This window comes from Oncorhynchus mykiss, chromosome 5 (genome assembly GCF_013265735.2).
Source record: "Oncorhynchus mykiss isolate Arlee chromosome 5, USDA_OmykA_1.1, whole genome shotgun sequence".
In the NCBI taxonomy this organism is placed as follows: domain Eukaryota; kingdom Metazoa; phylum Chordata; class Actinopteri; order Salmoniformes; family Salmonidae; genus Oncorhynchus; species Oncorhynchus mykiss.
In genome coordinates this window covers 30,167,391-30,185,298 of record NC_048569.1, presented here as the reverse complement: position 1 = coordinate 30,185,298, position 17,908 = coordinate 30,167,391, and the positions used below count along the sequence as shown (strand labels likewise).

Below are 17,908 nucleotides of genomic sequence, written 5' to 3'. Positions count from 1 at the left end.
AAAGCCGGATTTGGATACAAAAAGATTTTCCAAGCTTTAAACATCCCAAGGAGCACTGTGCAAGCGATAATATTGAAATGGAAGGAGTATCAGACCACTGCAAATCTACCAAGACCTGGCCATCCCTCTAAACTTTCAGCTCATACAAGGAGAAGACTGATCAGAGATGCAGCCAAGAGGCCCATGATCACTCTGGATGAACTGCAGAGATCTACAGCTGAGGCTGGAGACTCTGTCCATAGGACAACAATCAGTCGTATATTGCACAAATCTGGCCTTTATGGAAGAGTGGCAAGAAGAAAGACATTTCTTAAAGATATCCATAAAAAGTGTCGTTTAAAGTTTGCCACAAGCCACCTGGGAGACACACCAAACATGTGGAAGAAGGTGCTCTGGTCAGATGAAACCAAAATTGAACTTTGGCGTAAAAGCAACACAGCAACACAGCTCATCACCCTGAACACACCATCCCCACTGTCAAACATGGTGGTGGCAGCATCATGGTTTGGGCCTGCTTTTCTTCAGCAGGGACAGGGAAGATGGTTAAAATTGATGGGAAGATGGATGGAGCCAAATACAGGACCATTCTGGAAGAAAACCTGATGGAGTCTGCAAAAGACCTGAGACTGGGACGGAGATTTGTCTTCCAACAAGACAATGATCCAAAACATAAAGCAAAATCTACAATGGAATGGTTCAAAAATAAACATATCCAGGTGTTAGAATGGCCAAGTCAAAGTCCAGACCTGAATCCAATCGAGAATCTGTGGAAAGAACTGAAAACTGCTGTTCACAAATGCTCTCCATCCAACCTCACTGAGCTCGAGCTGTTTTGCAAGGAGGAATGGGAAAAAATGTCAGTTTCTCGATGTGCAAAACTGATAGAGACATACCCCAAGCGACTTACAGCTGTAATCGCAGCAAAAGGTGGCGCTACAAAGTATTAACTTAAGGGGGCTGAATAATTTTGCACGCCCAATTTTTCAGTTTTTGATTTGTTAAAAAAGTTTGAAATATCCAATAAATGTCGTTCCACTTCATGATTGTGTCCCACTTGTTGTTGATTCTTCACAAAAAAATACAGTTTTATATCTTTATGTTTGAAGCCTGAAATGTGGCAAACGGTCGCAAAGTTCAAGGGGGCCGAATACTTTCGCAAGGCACTGTATATACTCATGCATACACACACACACACACACACACACACACACACACACACACACACGCATACTGACACAATCCAAACATGCACACACAACACTAACACACAAACACACACAACACAAACACACACTTTTACATCATCATTTGCTGCTGCTACGCTGTTCTTTATTTTACTCTTATTATTATCTATCCTGATGCCTAGTCACTTTACCCTGTCTTCATGTACATATCTACCTCAAATACCTTATTATTATCTATCCTGATGCCTAGTCACTTTACCCTGCCTTCATGTACTACATATCTACCTCAGAGACCTTATTATTATCTATCCTGATGCCTAGTCACTTTACACTATCTTCATGTACATATCTACCTCAAAGACCTTATTATTATCTATCCTGATGCCTAGTCACCTTCATGTACATACAGTGGGGCAAAAAAGTATTTAGTCAGCCACCAATTGTGCAAGTTCTCCCACTTAAAAAGATGAGAGAGGCCTGTAATTTTCATAGGTACACTTCAACTATGACAGACAAAATTAGAAAAAAAATCCAGAAAATCACATTGTAGGATTTTTAATTAATTATTTGCAAATTATGGTGGAAAATAAGTACTTGGTCACCTACAAACAAGCAAGATTTCTGGCTGTGAGAGCTGTTACCTTCAAGTAGGTTTCTGTTTTGCTAGGGCATTGTGGACGGGGATGGCGGATGGGCCTAAAGCGATAGAAAGTTGTTTCTGATATTTTTGTTTTAAGCCTATACCAAACCGTAACCCTTACCTTAACCATTCAGAGTTAATGCCTAACCTTAACCATTCAGAGTTAATGCCTGTTCTTAACCTTAAACATGTGACGTTTAAAACACGTGACGTTTGGAACAACTTTGAAATGTTGACGTTTGAAAAACATGGATGAACGTCTAATTCTGAAGTGAGACTGTGAGAGCTGGTTGCTTACTCAGTGCATTGTCATTCTCCTTGTCAGATAGGGGGGTTTATTTACATAGCTGTCATATTACTCTCTAAAAGCTCCACTATAAACCTGAACTGTAAGCAAACTGTACATCAGGACAAACTGGAGTATGTCTGACAACAACAATTTGTTTAACTGTGTCTTTCACACACACACTCCCTCCAAGGATGATGCAATGTGTGTGTGGAGGCATAACAAGGTGGTCAGTTCTGGTGGGAATAGGGAATAGGAGTGAGAAAATGTGTAGATCACTATATACAGTGGCAAGAAAAAGTATGTGAACCCTTTGGAAATACCTGGATTTCTGCATAAATTGGTGATTCAATTTGATCTGATCTTCATCTAAGTCACAACAATAGACAAACACAGTCTGCTTAAACTAATAACACACAAACAATTATATGTTTTCTTGTCTTTATTGAACACACCGTGTAAACATTCACAGTGCAAGGTGGAAAAAGTATGTGAACGCTTGGATTTAATAACTGGTTGACCCTCCTTTGGCAGCAATAACCTCAACCAAACGTTTTCTGTAGTTTCGGATCAGACCTGCACAACGGTCAGGAGGAATTTTGGACCATTCCTCTTTACAGCAATATTCTTGGATGTCTGGTGTGAACCGCTCTCTTGTGATCATGCCACAGCATCTCAATCGGGTTGAGGTCAGGACTCTGACTGGGCCACTCCAGAAGGCGTATTTTCTTCTGTTGAAGCCATTCTGTTGTTGATTTACTTCTGTGTTTTGGGTCGTTGTCCTGCTTCATCACCCAACGTCGGTTGAGCTTCAATTGGCGGACCGATAAACTTGGGAATTCATTTATCCGCCGATGATAGCAAACTGTTCAGGTCCTGAGGCAGCAAAGCAACTCCAAACCATGATGCTCCCTCCACCATACTTTACAGTTGGGATGAGGTTTTGATGTTGGTGTGCTGTGCCTTTTTTCTCCACACATAGTGTTGTGTCTTCCTTCCAAACAACTCAACTGTAGTTTCATCTGTCCACAGAGGTCAGGACTCCGACTGGGTAGCGCTGTGGAACATCCAGGTGCATTTTTGCAAACTTCAGACGTGCAGCAATGGTTTTTTTTGGACAGCAGTGGCTTCTTTCATGGTGTCCTCCCATGAACACCATTCTTGTTTAATGTTATATGTATCGTAGACTCGTCAACAGAGATGTTCCAGAGATTTCTGTAAGTCTTTAGCTGACACTCTAGGATTCTTCTTAACCTCATTGAGCATTCTGCGCTGTGCTCTTGCAGTCATCTTTGCAGGACAGCCACTCCTAGGGAGAGTAGCAACAGTGCTGAACTTTCTCCATTTTTAGACAATTTGTCTTACTGTTGACTGATGAACATCAAGGCTTTTAGAGATACTTTTGTAACCACTCCAGCTTTAAGCAAGTCAACAATTCTAGGTCTTGTGAGATCTCTTTTGTTCGAGGCATGGTTCACATCAGGCAATGCTTTTTGTGAATAGCAAACTCACATTTTGTGAGTGTTTTTTATAGGGCAAGGCAGCTCTAACCAAAATCTCTAATCTCATCTCATTGACTGGACTCCAGGTTAGCTGACTCCTGACTCCAATTAGCTTTTGGAGAAAGCTCTCTTTGTGTGTTATTAGTTTAAGCACACTGTGGTGGTCTATTGTTGTGACTTAGATGAAGATCAGATCAAATTTGATGACCAATTTATGCAGAAATCCAGGTATTTCCAAAGGGTTCACATACTGTACCTCCCCATGGCAAAAGAAATGGAGAAGGGGAAAGGAGCCTAAATAGTTTGGCATACGACAGCAAAAAACAACTAATTGTTACTTGACATATTATCTCATCTCTTCTAGAAGTTTACAATCATGAGGTTAATTTTGAGCGTTTCTTACTAATCCATCTGGAGTGAAAGCATAGAATATGATTCCAGTCTGGTTGTATTGGTCTAGATGTTACACCGCAGTTCAGATAAAGCTTCTCCATAGTGCTCAAAGGCTTCCACATATGCAGGCACACATACTGTATATGCACAAACACACACACTAACATAGACACACACACACACAAACAATGTCCATCCAGATCCAGACCAAGATAAACATAAAAAGTCAGGGGTATTTTATGACTAGGCTGGACGAGTTGGACTGAGAATGGGTTCTCAGTGTGTCTGGCCTGGCGTCATAGACAAGGGTTGTGAGTTGAAGTTGAGGCATCTTGGATGTCCAAACTGTGGAAACAATGTTGGTGCAGCCAAAGTCACCCTCCATCCCTTCCACCCTCTACTATTCATTCCTCCCAATCCCAAACCTAACTTGAAAATCCCTTTCTTTCCCACTCACCATCTCTCTAACTTGCTCATTCTTTACCTCTGTTTCCTCTCTACCGCTACCTCTTTCTCCTTCTCTTTTTCCCTCCATCCGTACCTTCTCCCCTCTCAGTAGTGCTGATCTGGCTCCCAGAGGGGGCTGTCTTTGATTTCTCCCTCAGGTTGGAGCTCAGAAACCATAGCTAAAGAAAACACACAAGCACAGCCACCACCCAGTGCTGAGCCAAGAAACCCTCATATATATACACACACCCACACCCGTTCTGGTTAGGATTTTCCAGTGCGCACACACACGCGCACACCGGCACGCACACACACACACGCACGCACGCACGCAGGCACGCACACACACACACACACACACACACACACAGCATCACCAAACATGAGACCTACCACCAGACAGAAAAGGAGAGAGATAATGAAAGAGGGAGAGTTTGAGAAGGAATGATTGAGGTGCCAAATACTTTTCTTGGAGTATGTTCCTCTGTTTTGTCATATACACTGGACTATTCCACTACTGCCATGTCTCTAACCAGTAGACCCTATTCCCTCTGCACACACACCCTATGGTTCTGATTTACCAGCAATGAACCCCTAGCACCCCCGCACTTTCCAATTCACCAGTCCACCTCTCTCTGATGGGGTGTTGGGGGTGGGGGGGTGAGGGACGGGTGGGGGGTGTAGACCAGTATAAAGAACCTTTTATTCAAGCTGGACAGGGAGAGGTAATCAGCTTTAGAAGCAAAAACAGAGCAGGGAAAGAGAGAGAGACAGAGAGAGAGAGAGAGAGAGACCACATCTGGAGTTATTACAAGCCTTCCTTCTCGCCAAGAAACACCGACATTCCTGCCCTGGCTACAAAGCCACAGAGCCTCTGCAGTCATCCAGACCCCCCCCCCCCCCCCCCCCCACACACACACACACGCACGCCAAAAAATACACGCAGGCACACATACTACATACACACACACGCACATAGACACCCAGTGCTCCCACATATATGCTTCCCCAAAAAGCTCACCAGCTAGACAACCCTTCCCTATCCCCCTCCCCTCCAGCCCCTGTTCCCCGCTACAATTACACAACACAAGTTGCAAATTAATGCGCCTCACTTCCTGTTGACCCCTGACCTTCCACTTCCTGCTACCTCCCCAAAAACCCAAGCTGAAAAAAACACAGACCCAGACAGAGGAGGGAGAACAGAAAAATGGAAAATAAGAGCTCCTCCTCTTTCCTCTCTTTTCTCTCTCTCTCTCTCTCTGTCTCTCTCTTTTGCCTCCATCTCCCTCTCTCTCTCCTTCCCTCTCGCCAGGGATACTTTGGTGACCATTCGTCTGCCACGTCAAGCCTGCTGCTAGTCCTCGCTCTACCCCTCAGCGGGAATTCTCTCGCACTGAGGAAAGAGCCTCTGGACAGCGCTGTTACAACCTCCAGCATCTCTGTTCCAATGGACTGCCATGGCCAAACAACAGGAGGCTACCTGAATGCAACATTTTCTCTCCTGTCAGAGGAGAGAAGGAGAGGGGAGAGGGAGACAGGGAGTTGGAAGGTGAAAAAGTGGTAAGATTCAACTTGGTTGAGATAACAAAGATCATCAACTGGCAAAGGAGACTTCTCTCCCAAGAGATGCCACAAGGTGAAAGACAGAGAAAGGAGGAAAAGAGGAGCTGGAGAGCGAGAGTCTATAGACCAACCCATCTAGAACCCTCAAAACGGACTAGGTATCTCTTCTATCCTCTGTGTCTTCTCTGTGATTAGTGACTGTGAAAGAATGATGGGCTCTAGACTGATGTGTTTGTGGGAGGACATGGTTATGAAAAGTTGGGTATGAACCACTATCTATGCTGACTGTGTGTTTCTACCGGTAAGTCTGTTAGTGGTTTTGACCGCCTGGTGACTGTTTCCTGACAGTAGTACTACAAATGGTAGTACTACGGTAAAGGAGCAGTGTCATCACCAAACCAACTTTAGTCTAAGACCAGAGTTCTTCGTTCGGTTCATTTCTAACTGATTCATTTCTAATGTGTAGTGGAAAAGACGGATTGTAAATGTCAATTTTACCTCAACACTTTAGATTAATGAGGGCATACAACCTCCAATCTGGTCAGCTAAGACACTGTCTGTGTGTGTGTGTGTGTGTGTGTGTGTGTGTGTGTGTGTGTGTGTGTGTGTGTGTGTGTGTGTGTGTGTGTGTGTGTGTGTGTGTGTGTGTGTGTGTGTGTGTGTGTGTGTGTGTGTGTGTGTGTGTGTAAAAAAAATATATATATAATTTGTGAGACTATCGACACACCGCACAATTAAAAATCCTCTCCTCTGTGACTCATGGCTTGGAATGTCTCTCTCTCTCTTGCTCTCTCTGCCCCTCTCTCTCTGCCTCTTTATCTCTGCCCCTCTCTCTCTTCCTCTTTCTCTCTGCCTCTCTCTCTCCCTCGCTCGCTCCCTCTGCCTTTGTTTCTCTGCCTCTCTCTCACTCTCTGTATCTCTATTCCTACTTATCTCTCTCTCCCTACCTCACTCTCTCTCTCTCTCTCTCTCTCTGCAGAACACAGGCATGAATGCTCAGGCTGCCAATCACAACCCATCACTCCATAACCTCAGCATTTTATTCTATTTCTCTCTCTCTCTCCTCCAGGCAAGACCCCTCCTCCTTTCTCCACTGGGCAGTGGGCAGAAATCCCTCTTCTCTCCTGAGCCCACAGATTCGGTCAAATAACTATTTTGGGTACAGTGCAGATATATGTGAGTATATGTACATGTGTTCAATGTGTACTGTGCAGTGTGTGTGTGTTCAGTGCAGTATTTGTGAGTGTTTATATATATTTAGCTCCTTTACACCCCCCCCCCCCCCCCCCCCCCCCCCTTGTGGACCGGCAGCCCGCCCCGCCTGCCCAGTGTTCAGACTACCTGTTCAGGAACTAGTGGTTGTACAGTAGTCTGCACATTGGTTAGGCTGGGTGGGGAAGCGCGAGAATCAGGACACTGAGAGACAGCTAACCAGTGGGCAACAGCAGCCAGAAAGACCATGGCACCACTCTGGGAAAGCCTGGCACAGTCGTAAATATCAGACCCACAGGCTCAACCACAGAAGCAGGCCATGCCCAACTAAATGCCTGTCTTAATACTGTTCCATGTGTTCTGTTGTGTTGAGTTCCTCCATTGATGGGCAAATGTTGTTTTTTAAAATATATAAAGAAATGCACCCGATATAAGAGTGATCATGTAGCTTTTTACTCGTAAAACAGTCAAAGATTCATATGGACGTTATAATGTTTCATTACGGTTTTAGCTATTGGTGATGCATTTGAGTTGATGACTAACTGTATGTCCTGAGAAGTTGAAATAAAGTTTTTTGAAGAACATTCTGGGCTTACTTGGTGTCTTTACTGGGTTAAGAAGTCTGCCATGGAGATACTTCTCTACTCCTAACCAAGTCAGCTTCTGTAAATATTGTCATGAGCAAGAATTAAAACAACAGATTTTAACATTGAATAAGACTGTCCATTTTATAGATATATTGTCTATGGTTGAATGGGAATCACTGGTATTGGTAATGAACATAGATATATTCAAGATGGCTTCTTCTGCTGGAGTGGTTATATTTGTATGAAGAACCAACATATTCCAACCACAGGAGGATGACCAAGACACAGGAATAGGAATGACCATAGAGTGTTAACCCAAAGCATTCCTGTTGCTCTACACTAAACCGAAGCTTACAATTAAGTCACTGCCTGAGCTACATAAAGAAGTGGTGGTTCTAACCTCGAGCCGACCAATGCGCAGAAGACAGGCAAAAAGACAACATCTAAAGTCACTGACATGAAGAAGGAAAATATCAAAAGGATGTCTATGCTTTTGTTTGCTTTTCCTACGATAGGCTTATGTCTCTTGTAAATAGTATATACACTCTAACTGGCAACATTACATACTGTATGATGTCATGTGACCATTTTGTTTTTGGCTAGACTGACCTAAAAGAGAAGGGGGAATAGTTCTGTCTTTCACTCTCTCTCTCACACACACACACATATGTACAGAGAGAGTTGACTCATTCACACGATATCCCGACTCTCAGATTCAACCAGAGGAATGAAAACCACACAGCAACATGTTTCCACTTAACAGTCTGCTGTAGAGCGCAACTGCTTTTTATGAGATGCAGTGCCTGAGACACACACACACACACACATTCATGAACATACACACAAATTCATGGATGCACAAACACATGCAAACCACAAATACGCACACACACATTCATGGAAATATGCACACATACACACACCATATACACGTCTGCAAACACACACACGCACACACACAGGCAAACATACACACACCACACATACACACTCACAAACGGCACATAGCCATAAGCAGACAGATGTGCCGAGGAACACACGTTTTGGTGAGTGCTCTTGAGAGCGAGCGCCTCCTATTTCCCCCCAGGTTATTTACAGCTCAGATCTCCAGTTGATAGTCTTTTACGGTAGCTTTACAATAGGACCGAGCTGCAAGGAGACCAAGGAGACCCCCCCTACGCACACACACACACACACACACAGGGGTCTGCAGTGACATCCAGTGTGGAGGGTCTCGCAGCAGCTCGATGACGATTATAGCATCCTTGAAAGCTCACATTATGTTGTGTGTGTGTGTGTGTGTGTGTGTGTGTGTGTGTGTGTGTGTGTGTGTGTGTGTGTGTGTGTGTGTGTGTGTGTGTGTGTGTGTGTGTGTGTGTGCGTGCGTGCGTTCGTACATGCGTGTGTGCGTGCGTGTGTGTGTGTGTGTGCATGCGTGTGTGCATGCATGTGTGTGCGTGCGTGCGTGCGTGTGTGCGTGCGTGCGTGTGTGATTGATCAGAAATACAGTTTATACATTGTTAATGTTAATGTTGTAAATGACTATTGTAGCTGGAAACGGCAGATTTTTTATATCTACATAGGTGTACAGAGGTCCATTATCAGCAACCATCACTCCTGTGTTCCAATGGCACGTTGTGTTAGCTAATCCAAGTTTATCATTTTAAAAGGCTAATTGATCATTAGAAAACCCTTTTACAATTATGTTAGCACAGCTGAAAACTTGTCCTGATTAATTAAAGAAGAAATAAAACTGGCCTTCTTTAGACTAGTTGAGTATCTGGAGCATCAGCATTTGTGGGTTGGATTACAGGCTCAAAATGAACAGAAACAAAGCACTTTCTTCTGAAACTTGTCAGTCTATTCTTGTTCTGAGAAATTAAGGCTATTCCATGTGAGAAATTGTCAAGAAACTGAAGATCTGGTACAATGCTGTGTACTACTCCCTTCACAGAACAGCGCAAACTGTCTCTAACCAGAATAGAAAGAGGAGTGGGAGGCCCTGGTGCACAACTGAGCAAGAGGACAAGTACATTAGAGTGTCTAGTTTGGGAAACAGACGCCTCACTTGTCAATTGGCAGTTTAATTAGATAGTACTCGCAAAACATCAGTCTCAACGTCAACAGTGAAGAGGCCACTCCGGGATACTGGCCTTCTAAGTGACCCAAAAACTTTTGAACGGTAGTGTATATAATTGCTGTACAGACAGTGGGGGCCAGTGAGATTCATGGGCTTGGTGTTTACTCATGCTTTTGAGGGTTTCTCTTCATTCACTTCTTCTCTGGTTTGAGAGGCTTTGGGGAGTTCTGGGCTCCAGGGCTGCTTGATTCAAAGCCCTGGCATGTCTGGTAATACAAACCAGATCCCCTAACCCCCTAGACCCTACCCTGTGCCAAAACTGGGGGTAGTTGAAGGTTATTATTAGTGTCTGGATGTGGAGGTGTGGTGTGTGTATGTATGTATGTGTGTGTGTGTGTGTGTGTGTGTGTGTGTGTGTGTGTGTGTGTGTGTGTGTGTGTGTGTGTGTGTGTGTGTGTGTGTGTGCGTGTGTGTGTACGTGTGTGTACGTGTGTGTACGTGTGTGTGTGTACGTGTGTGTGTGTGCGCGCACTGTGGTATCTTATAAAATGATGGGAGGATATGGTCAAGGCTATGGTCCTGCTTCAGCAGTAGGCATTGTGTCCTGTGCTGCCAGAACAAGGTAGGGGTTCACAATGATGAGAAGCTAGCTAGTAAAATTTGAAACGGGAACATTTTTGTAAAGCTCTGTACGTGTGTCAGTGGGGATGGTCATGTGTATGAATGAATGGACAAAGGCTATTCAACTAAATAGTGTACATTACATATGCTAGGTTTGAGTGTGTGTGTATGTTAGCCAGTGTGGGCCCGGAGTGTGTGTCGCCCCAGAGTACGCTTTAGTGTGTGACTGAGTGTATACAAATTAAAGCATGTCCACTTTGCTTGGACAAAGGCATGGAAATGTTTCTGTTCCCTGCTCATTAAACCACATTAGTCCCTCCTCTGAGCATGGAAATGTTTCTGTTCCCTGCTCATTAAACCACATTAGTCCCTCCTCTGAGCATGGAAATGTTTCTGTTCCCTGCTCATTAAACCACATTAGTCCCTCCTCTGAGCATGGAAATGTTTCTGTTCCCTGCTCATTAAACCACATTAGTCCCTCCTCTGAGCATGGAAATGTTTCTGTTCCCTGCTCATTAAACCACATTAGTCCCTCCTCTGAGCATGGAAATGTTTCTGTTCCCTGCTCATTAAACCACATTAGTCCCTCCTCTGAGCATGGAAATGTTTCTGTTCCCTGCTCATTAAACCACATTAGTCCCTCCTCTGAGCATGGAAATGTTTCTGTTCCCTGCTCATTAAACCACATTAGTCCCTCCTCTGAGCATGGAAATGTTTCTGTTCCCTGCTCATTAAACCACATTAGTCCCTCCTCTGAGCATGGAAATGTTTCTGTTCCCTGCTCATTAAACCACATTAGTCCCTCCTCTGAGCATGGAAATGTTTCTGTTCCCTGCTCATTAAACCACATTAGTCCCTCCTCTGAGCATGGAAATGTTTCTGTTCCCTGCTCATTAAACCACATTAGTCCCTCCTCTGAGCATGGAAATGTTTCTGTTCCCTGCTCATTAAACCACATTAGTCCCTCCTCTGAGCATGGAAATGTTTCTGTTCCCTGCTCATTAAACCACATTAGTCCCTCCTCTGAGCATGGAAATGTTTCTGTTCCCTGCTCATTAAACCACATTAGTCCCTCCTCTGAGCATGGAAATGTTTCTGTTCCCTGCTCATTAAACCACATTAGTCCCTCCTCTGAGCATGGAAATGTTTCTGTTCCCTGCTCATTAAACCACATTAGTCCCTCCTCTGAGCATGGAAATGTTTCTGTTCCCTGCTCATTAAACCACATTAGTCCCTCCTCTGAGCATGGAAATGTTTCTGTTCCCTGCTCATTAAACCACATTAGTCCCTCCTCTGAGCATGGAAATGTTTCTGTTCCCTGCTCATTAAACCACATTAGTCCCTCCTCTGAGCATGGAAATGTTTCTGTTCCCTGCTCATTAAACCACATTAGTCCCTCCTCTGAGCATGGAAATGTTTCTGTTCCCTGCTCATTAAACCACATTAGTCCCTCCTCTGAGCATGGAAATGTTTCTGTTCCCTGCTCATTAAACCACATTAGTCCCTCCTCTGAGCATGGAAATGTTTCTGTTCCCTGCTCATTAAACCACATTAGTCCCTCCTCTGAGCATGGAAATGTTTCTGTTCCCTGCTCATTAAACCACATTAGTCCCTCCTCTGAGCATGGAAATGTTTCTGTTCCCTGCTCATTAAACCACATTAGTCCCTCCTCTGAGCATGGAAATGTTTCTGTTCCCTGCTCATTAAACCACATTAGTCCCTCCTCTGAGCATGGAAATGTTTCTGTTCCCTGCTCATTAAACCACATTAGTCCCTCCTCTGAGCATGGAAATGTTTCTGTTCCCTGCTCATTAAACCACATTAGTCCCTCCTCTGAGCATGGAAATGTTTCTGTTCCCTGCTCATTAAACCACATTAGTCCCTCCTCTGAGCTGGAGTAGCGGTGCTATATTAGTTTTGAGTCCCCGTGTTCTGAGAGACTGCCATTTTCAAATAAATACACGTGGGGCAATGCCGACGGGACAGGGGGACGGACGGAGGGTAAAGGCAGAGAGAGGGGTTCCTGCCCTCTATGTGGTTTGGTTATTTGCAGCAGGGCTCTGGGGATGGGACTTTTGTTCAGCAAGAGATGAAAGGAAGACCACAGCATCCCTCGCTCTTTCTCTCTCTCTCCGTCCCACATGGTCCTTGTTACTGTGGCCCTAACCAGCTAACCAGAGACACTCCTTCCCTCCCTCTTCTACTTTGCAGCCAATTCCCTCCCCTTTCTCTTCCCCCTTTCCCCCATCCTCTCTAGCGCCCTTTGAAATAGAATATGTTTATGAGAAGCAGCCCTGGCCTAAGTCTTGAAGGGGAACATGCAGGCCAGCCCTAACAGTGTGTTGTGTGTGTACATGTGTGTGTAATTGGGAACACACTCAGGGCAGGGCTCTGGTATGCACATGTGGGTGCCAGCTTTAGTGTCTGACATGCTGGGGGGCCCTGTCTCACTTTGAACAGACTCCTCTCCTACTACACCTAGCCCTACAATACCCCCACCCTCTCTACTTCCTCTAGCCCTCCCCCTCCCCCCCCCACACACACACACACAAACGTCCCTTGGCCCATCTCATTACCTTTAGTGTGTTAAAGAACAGACTCTCTGATATATAGAAAAAATGATGGTCACCCTTTAATTGGATAGTCCAGATTTTCCATCTGTAGATGCTTTACAGATGGTCATACTATCAAACAAAACTACCTGCTGACAAGAAAATGCTTGCAAGGTTACTGTTAGGGTTAGGTTTAGAATAAGGGTTAAGGTTAGGTTTCGGGTTAAGGTTAAGGTTAGGGTTAGGGTTAGGATAAGGTTTAAGGTCATGGTTCGTAGATAGTTAGTTGAAATGTGACATATGGTTTGTAGAGCGTCTACAGATGGACTATCCAAATAAAGAGGTACCCTAATTATCATATAAACACACACACACACACACAATGATGTCAGTCAGTCAGCGGAGTGGCTGTGGCTAACTCTTAATAAAGCTACAACGGATTCTGGGATTGTCTTTGACCAATCTGACCTGGTTCAAACCTTGTCAGGTTCTATTAACAAGCACAATTCACTGTTGTTAAGAAACAATGGAAAATAATCGTTGAATCTCCTTGGCAGCACGTCTCGAAGTAAAACATACGTAAAGTATCCAACAGAAGTAATTCCATCACTGGTTTTGGAAACAACAACCCATAGTCACACATGAAAGAGTTGGCGTTAAAATGAGACACATCGCTGTCGGGTGACGTGTCAAGTGCAGGCGCCAACAGCTCAATGAGAGCAGTAAAGACCAGCATTTTAGTTGTCTTCAATTGTCATTTCATCCAACACAATACAGCCAATGAAAATGTATTTATTAAGTAATTTTATGAGAAACCTGTGTATGTGAGGTCCTTCTTATTGTGACAGAATTGGTAAATAAGCAAATGAGGTACCTGCATAAAATCTCTCTAGTATGAAATCTTTGCTTTTAAACCCAGTGTGTAGGTACAACCATAGCCTCACCTCATCGTCCTTGTACCAGGACAGGGACTCAGCGGTCAGGACGAACCAGTACTCCTTTGCTCCTCCCTTCATGATGCCAATGTTGTTGATGGTCAGCCAGCCCTTCCTGATCACCTGAGAGAGAGAAGGATAGAGGGAGGGAGGGAGGGAGAGAGAGGAAAGAAAAACAGATTCAGAAAGGCAGGCAAACACAAAGCTAGCCTTCTGAATCCCCTCACAACTGCACTTCCTCCATCATGACATTGTGTTAGTAAGTCCTGTGTATGTATGGCATGTGTGGTATCCTCTCACTACTGCCCCTAGTGGACAATGTGAGTCACTGCAGGGGACACAACACGGGACAAATGGGACCGGCTCAATGGGCCTTTCTATTAGCATCAAACACAACTATCATTGGTGATTCTATCAGTGTCTCTCCCATAACATAAACATGTAATGCATATTGTGCCTCTGTATTTACCTTAAACCGATCATTAACTGCTCCTCTCTCCGGCTGAATGGGGATGTGGAGAGAACATTACACAGCTATGCCACGTACGGAGCACAGAGCATAGGCCATTCGTAATGCACAGGGGCAGGCAGCACACTGGCATATTTGCACATTGGCACACTGGCTGGCTAGAGTGGGGTACAGCGAGGGCAAGGCAGGCAGGGACAAAGGGGGACAAAGAGCCATATGGGGCTGTAGGGCCGCTTTCAAACCAAAACTCATGCAGCACATATGCTGATGCATCTTTGTGTCGAGGTTGCCCACGGAATGCGTCGTTGTGTGGTGTGGTGGTGGTGGTGGGGAGGGGGGGATTATCAGCTGGTTATTAACTGACAGATGCCTAGTCATGGTGTGTCATGTCAAAACTTCCACCTTATCTGTTTTTTCAAACTTTTCTGTTGGACAGCGCAACCAACTGCTTAGTTGACCCTTCCACCAAGGCATTGTTAGTCTTTATATTGCATCATATTGGGTGGTTTGAATGCCCTAGGTGGGTAGAAAGGTAGGTCAATAAAAGATACCAGGAGAGGCTGTTGGTCAAAGCAGCTGGAGGAGAGCAGAACTAAATGCAGCCGGCTAAACAGGAAAACCTATGCCCTTTATTTGTTATTTTACCAGGTAAGTTGACTGAGAACACATTCTCATTTACAGCAACGACCTGGGGAATAGTTACAGGGGAGAGGAGGAGGATGAATGAGCCAATTGTAAACTGGGGATTATTAGGTGACCGTGATGGTTTGAGGGCCAGATTGGGAATTTAGCCAGGACACCAGGGTTAACACCCCTACTCTTACGATAAGTGCCATGGGATCTTTAATGACCTCAGAGAGTCAGGACACCCGTTTAACATCCCATCTGAAAGACGGCACCCTACACAGGGCAGTGGGATATTGGGATATTTCTTAGACCAGAGGAAAGAGTGCCTCCTACTGGCCCTCCAACACCACTTCCAGCAGCATCTGGTCTCCCATCCAGGGACTAAACAGGACCAACCCTGCTTAGCTTCAGAAGCAAGCCAGCAGTGGTATGCAGGGTGGTATGCTGCTGGCAAAGACCAGTTAGGGTAGGGTAGGGTAGAGTAGAGTAGAGTAGAGTAGAGTAGAGTAGAGTAGAGTAGAGTAGAGTAGAGTAGAGTAGAGTAGAGTAGAGTAGAGTAGAGTAGAGTAGAGTAGAGTAGGGTAGGGTAGGGTAGGGTAGAGTAGAGTAGGGTAGGGTAGAGTAGAGTAGGGTAGGGTAGGGTAGGGTAGGGTAGGGTAGAGTAGAGTAGAGTAGAGTAGAGTAGAGTAGAGTAGAGTAGAGTAGGGTAGGGCAGAGTAGAGTAGAGTAGAGTAGAGTAGAGTAGAGTAGAGTAGGGTAGAGTAGAGTAGAGTAGAGTAGAGTAGGGTAGGGTAGGGTAGAGTAGAGTAGAGTAGAGTAGAGTAGAGTAGAGTAGAGTAGAGTAGAGTAGATAACGAGTGTGAGAGAGATGTGGGCTTTGGAGAACTGGTCTTAAATAGAGAAGGCAGCAGGCAGCACCCCCCTCTAAAGCTAAAGCCTCCATCTCTCTGCGAGCTGTTGTCATTGGAGAACACATGGCTGCCTTCTTTATCTGGTGTCAAGCTAAGGCTGGGGGGGCGACGAGCAATCACTCAGCCAAGGAAAATGAGGCTTGATTGTGAGGCCACGGCTGTGAAATGTAACGTCTCCAAATGGTGCCGTTTCTATGGGAGAGAGAAAAGTCTGCACATAAAAATATGTTGTGCATTAAGGAACCTGGAGGCCTATCTGGTCTTAACCCCTCTGTGTTCTGTCTATGTCTGGGGGTGTATTGTAAAATAATGGTTCATGCTATTTTTTTTACTCATGCTGGTTTCTAATAGGAGATGAGCAGTGCTAGCTGAGCATGTTTCTGTTGTGTTGGATGGGAGCGCTGCCTGGAGGAGGGAGGCAGCTGAGGAAAGAAGCAAATGCCCAGAGAGCTCCCTAGCTACCTACCCATCTACAGTTATGGGAGGCTCTCTCCACACACACATTCTAACAAACACACACACACACACACAAGGAAACCAACACATTCTAACACACACAAACACATAAAAACAAGCACGCACACTAACACACACTCACACATGCTAACACACACGCACACACACACTACTCACCATAATCTCATCCTGCTAAAGTAGAATAGTTGTAGCAGGAGAGGTGAAGAAAAAGACACAAGAGAAATCACTCAGAAGAAACAGAGCAGAACAGAAATAGAGTGGGAACACTAGACAGTTAAAACACAGAGTACTAAATAACAAACAGGCTAATGAACAACCAGGCTAATGAACAAGCAGCCTAAATAACAACCTGGCTAAAGAACAACCAGGCTAATGAACAAACAGGCTAATGAACAAACAGGCTAATGAACAAACAGGCTAATGAACAACCTGGCTAATGAACAAACAGGCTAAAGAACAAGCAGCCTAAATAACAACCAGGCTAATGAACAACCAGGCTAATGAACAACCAGGCAAAGAACAAGCAGCCTAAATAACAACTTGGCTAATGAACAACCAGGCTAAAGAACAAACAGTCTAAAGAACAAGCAGCCTAAATAACAACCTGGCTAATGAACAACCAGGCTAAAGAACAAACAGGCTAAAGAACAAGCAGCCTAAATAACAACCTGGCTAATGAACAACCAAGCTAATGAACATCCATGCTTAAGAACAACCAGGCTAAAGAACAAGCAGCCTAAATAACAACCTGGCTAATGAACAACCAGGCTAATGAACAACCAGGCTAAAGAACAACCATGCTAAAGAACAAGCAGCCTAAATAACAACCTGGCTAACGAACAACCAGGCTAAAGAAGAACCTGGCTAATGAACAACCAGGCTAAAGAACAACCAGGCTAATGAACAAACAGGCCAATGAACAAACAGGCTAAAGAACAACCAGGCTAATGAACAAACAGGCTAATTAACAAACCGGCTAATGAACAAACATGCTAATGAACAACCAGGCTAATGCACAACCAGGCTAAAGAAGAACCAGGCTAAAGAACAACCAGACTAAAGAAGAACCAGGCTAAAGAACAAACAGGCTAAAGAATAACCAGGCTAAAGAACAACCATGCTAAAGAACACAGAAGAAGAGAACAAGTGGAGAAATAGTTTAAACACTCAAAACTGTACTCAGTTGGAACTATAATCTGTCTTGTGAACAGCTCGATGTAGACCTTGCATCTAGGAACATTGTTACAATATTTTGCGAACAGCCCATGAGGCAAGTCTTAATGAATGTAATGGAAGACTATGTGCTGTAGGTGCCTTCATGTGCCTATAGTACCTTACTGCCAGTTTGCTTCTTCTGAGCCACCTGGCTGCTCCTCTGCTGGGCACTACAGGGGATGAAAACATCACAATCATGGGCTACAT

General features: G+C 44.6%; 1 protein-coding gene and 1 long non-coding RNA gene across 18 annotated transcripts in view; one reads left to right on the top strand and one right to left on the bottom strand.

Moving 5' to 3' along the window:
• LOC110524742 (dynamin-1) overlaps window positions 1-17,908 on the bottom strand; it is an 84,044-nt gene that overhangs the window by 32,417 nt on the left and 33,719 nt on the right. For 8 of the 17 annotated variants that reach the window (XM_036977247.1, XM_036977246.1, XM_036977254.1 and 5 more), the window contains exons 13-16: window positions 17,820-17,871; window positions 16,643-16,657; window positions 14,472-14,504; window positions 14,012-14,125 (exon numbers count right to left, since the gene is read on the bottom strand). In XM_036977247.1, coding sequence (XP_036833142.1) covers window positions 14,012-14,125; window positions 14,472-14,504; window positions 16,643-16,657; window positions 17,820-17,871 — 214 coding nt within the window. The remainder of the gene's footprint in view (window positions 1-14,011; window positions 14,126-14,471; window positions 14,505-16,642; window positions 16,658-17,819; window positions 17,872-17,908) is intronic. The other 9 variants (XM_036977261.1, XM_036977258.1, XM_036977257.1 and 6 more) reach the window with 3 other exon arrangements.
• On the top strand, window positions 5,681-7,811 carry LOC118964583. Its single transcript, XR_005051714.1, has 2 exons — window positions 5,681-6,173; window positions 7,085-7,811. It is a non-coding gene; the product is annotated as an uncharacterized LOC118964583 (long non-coding RNA).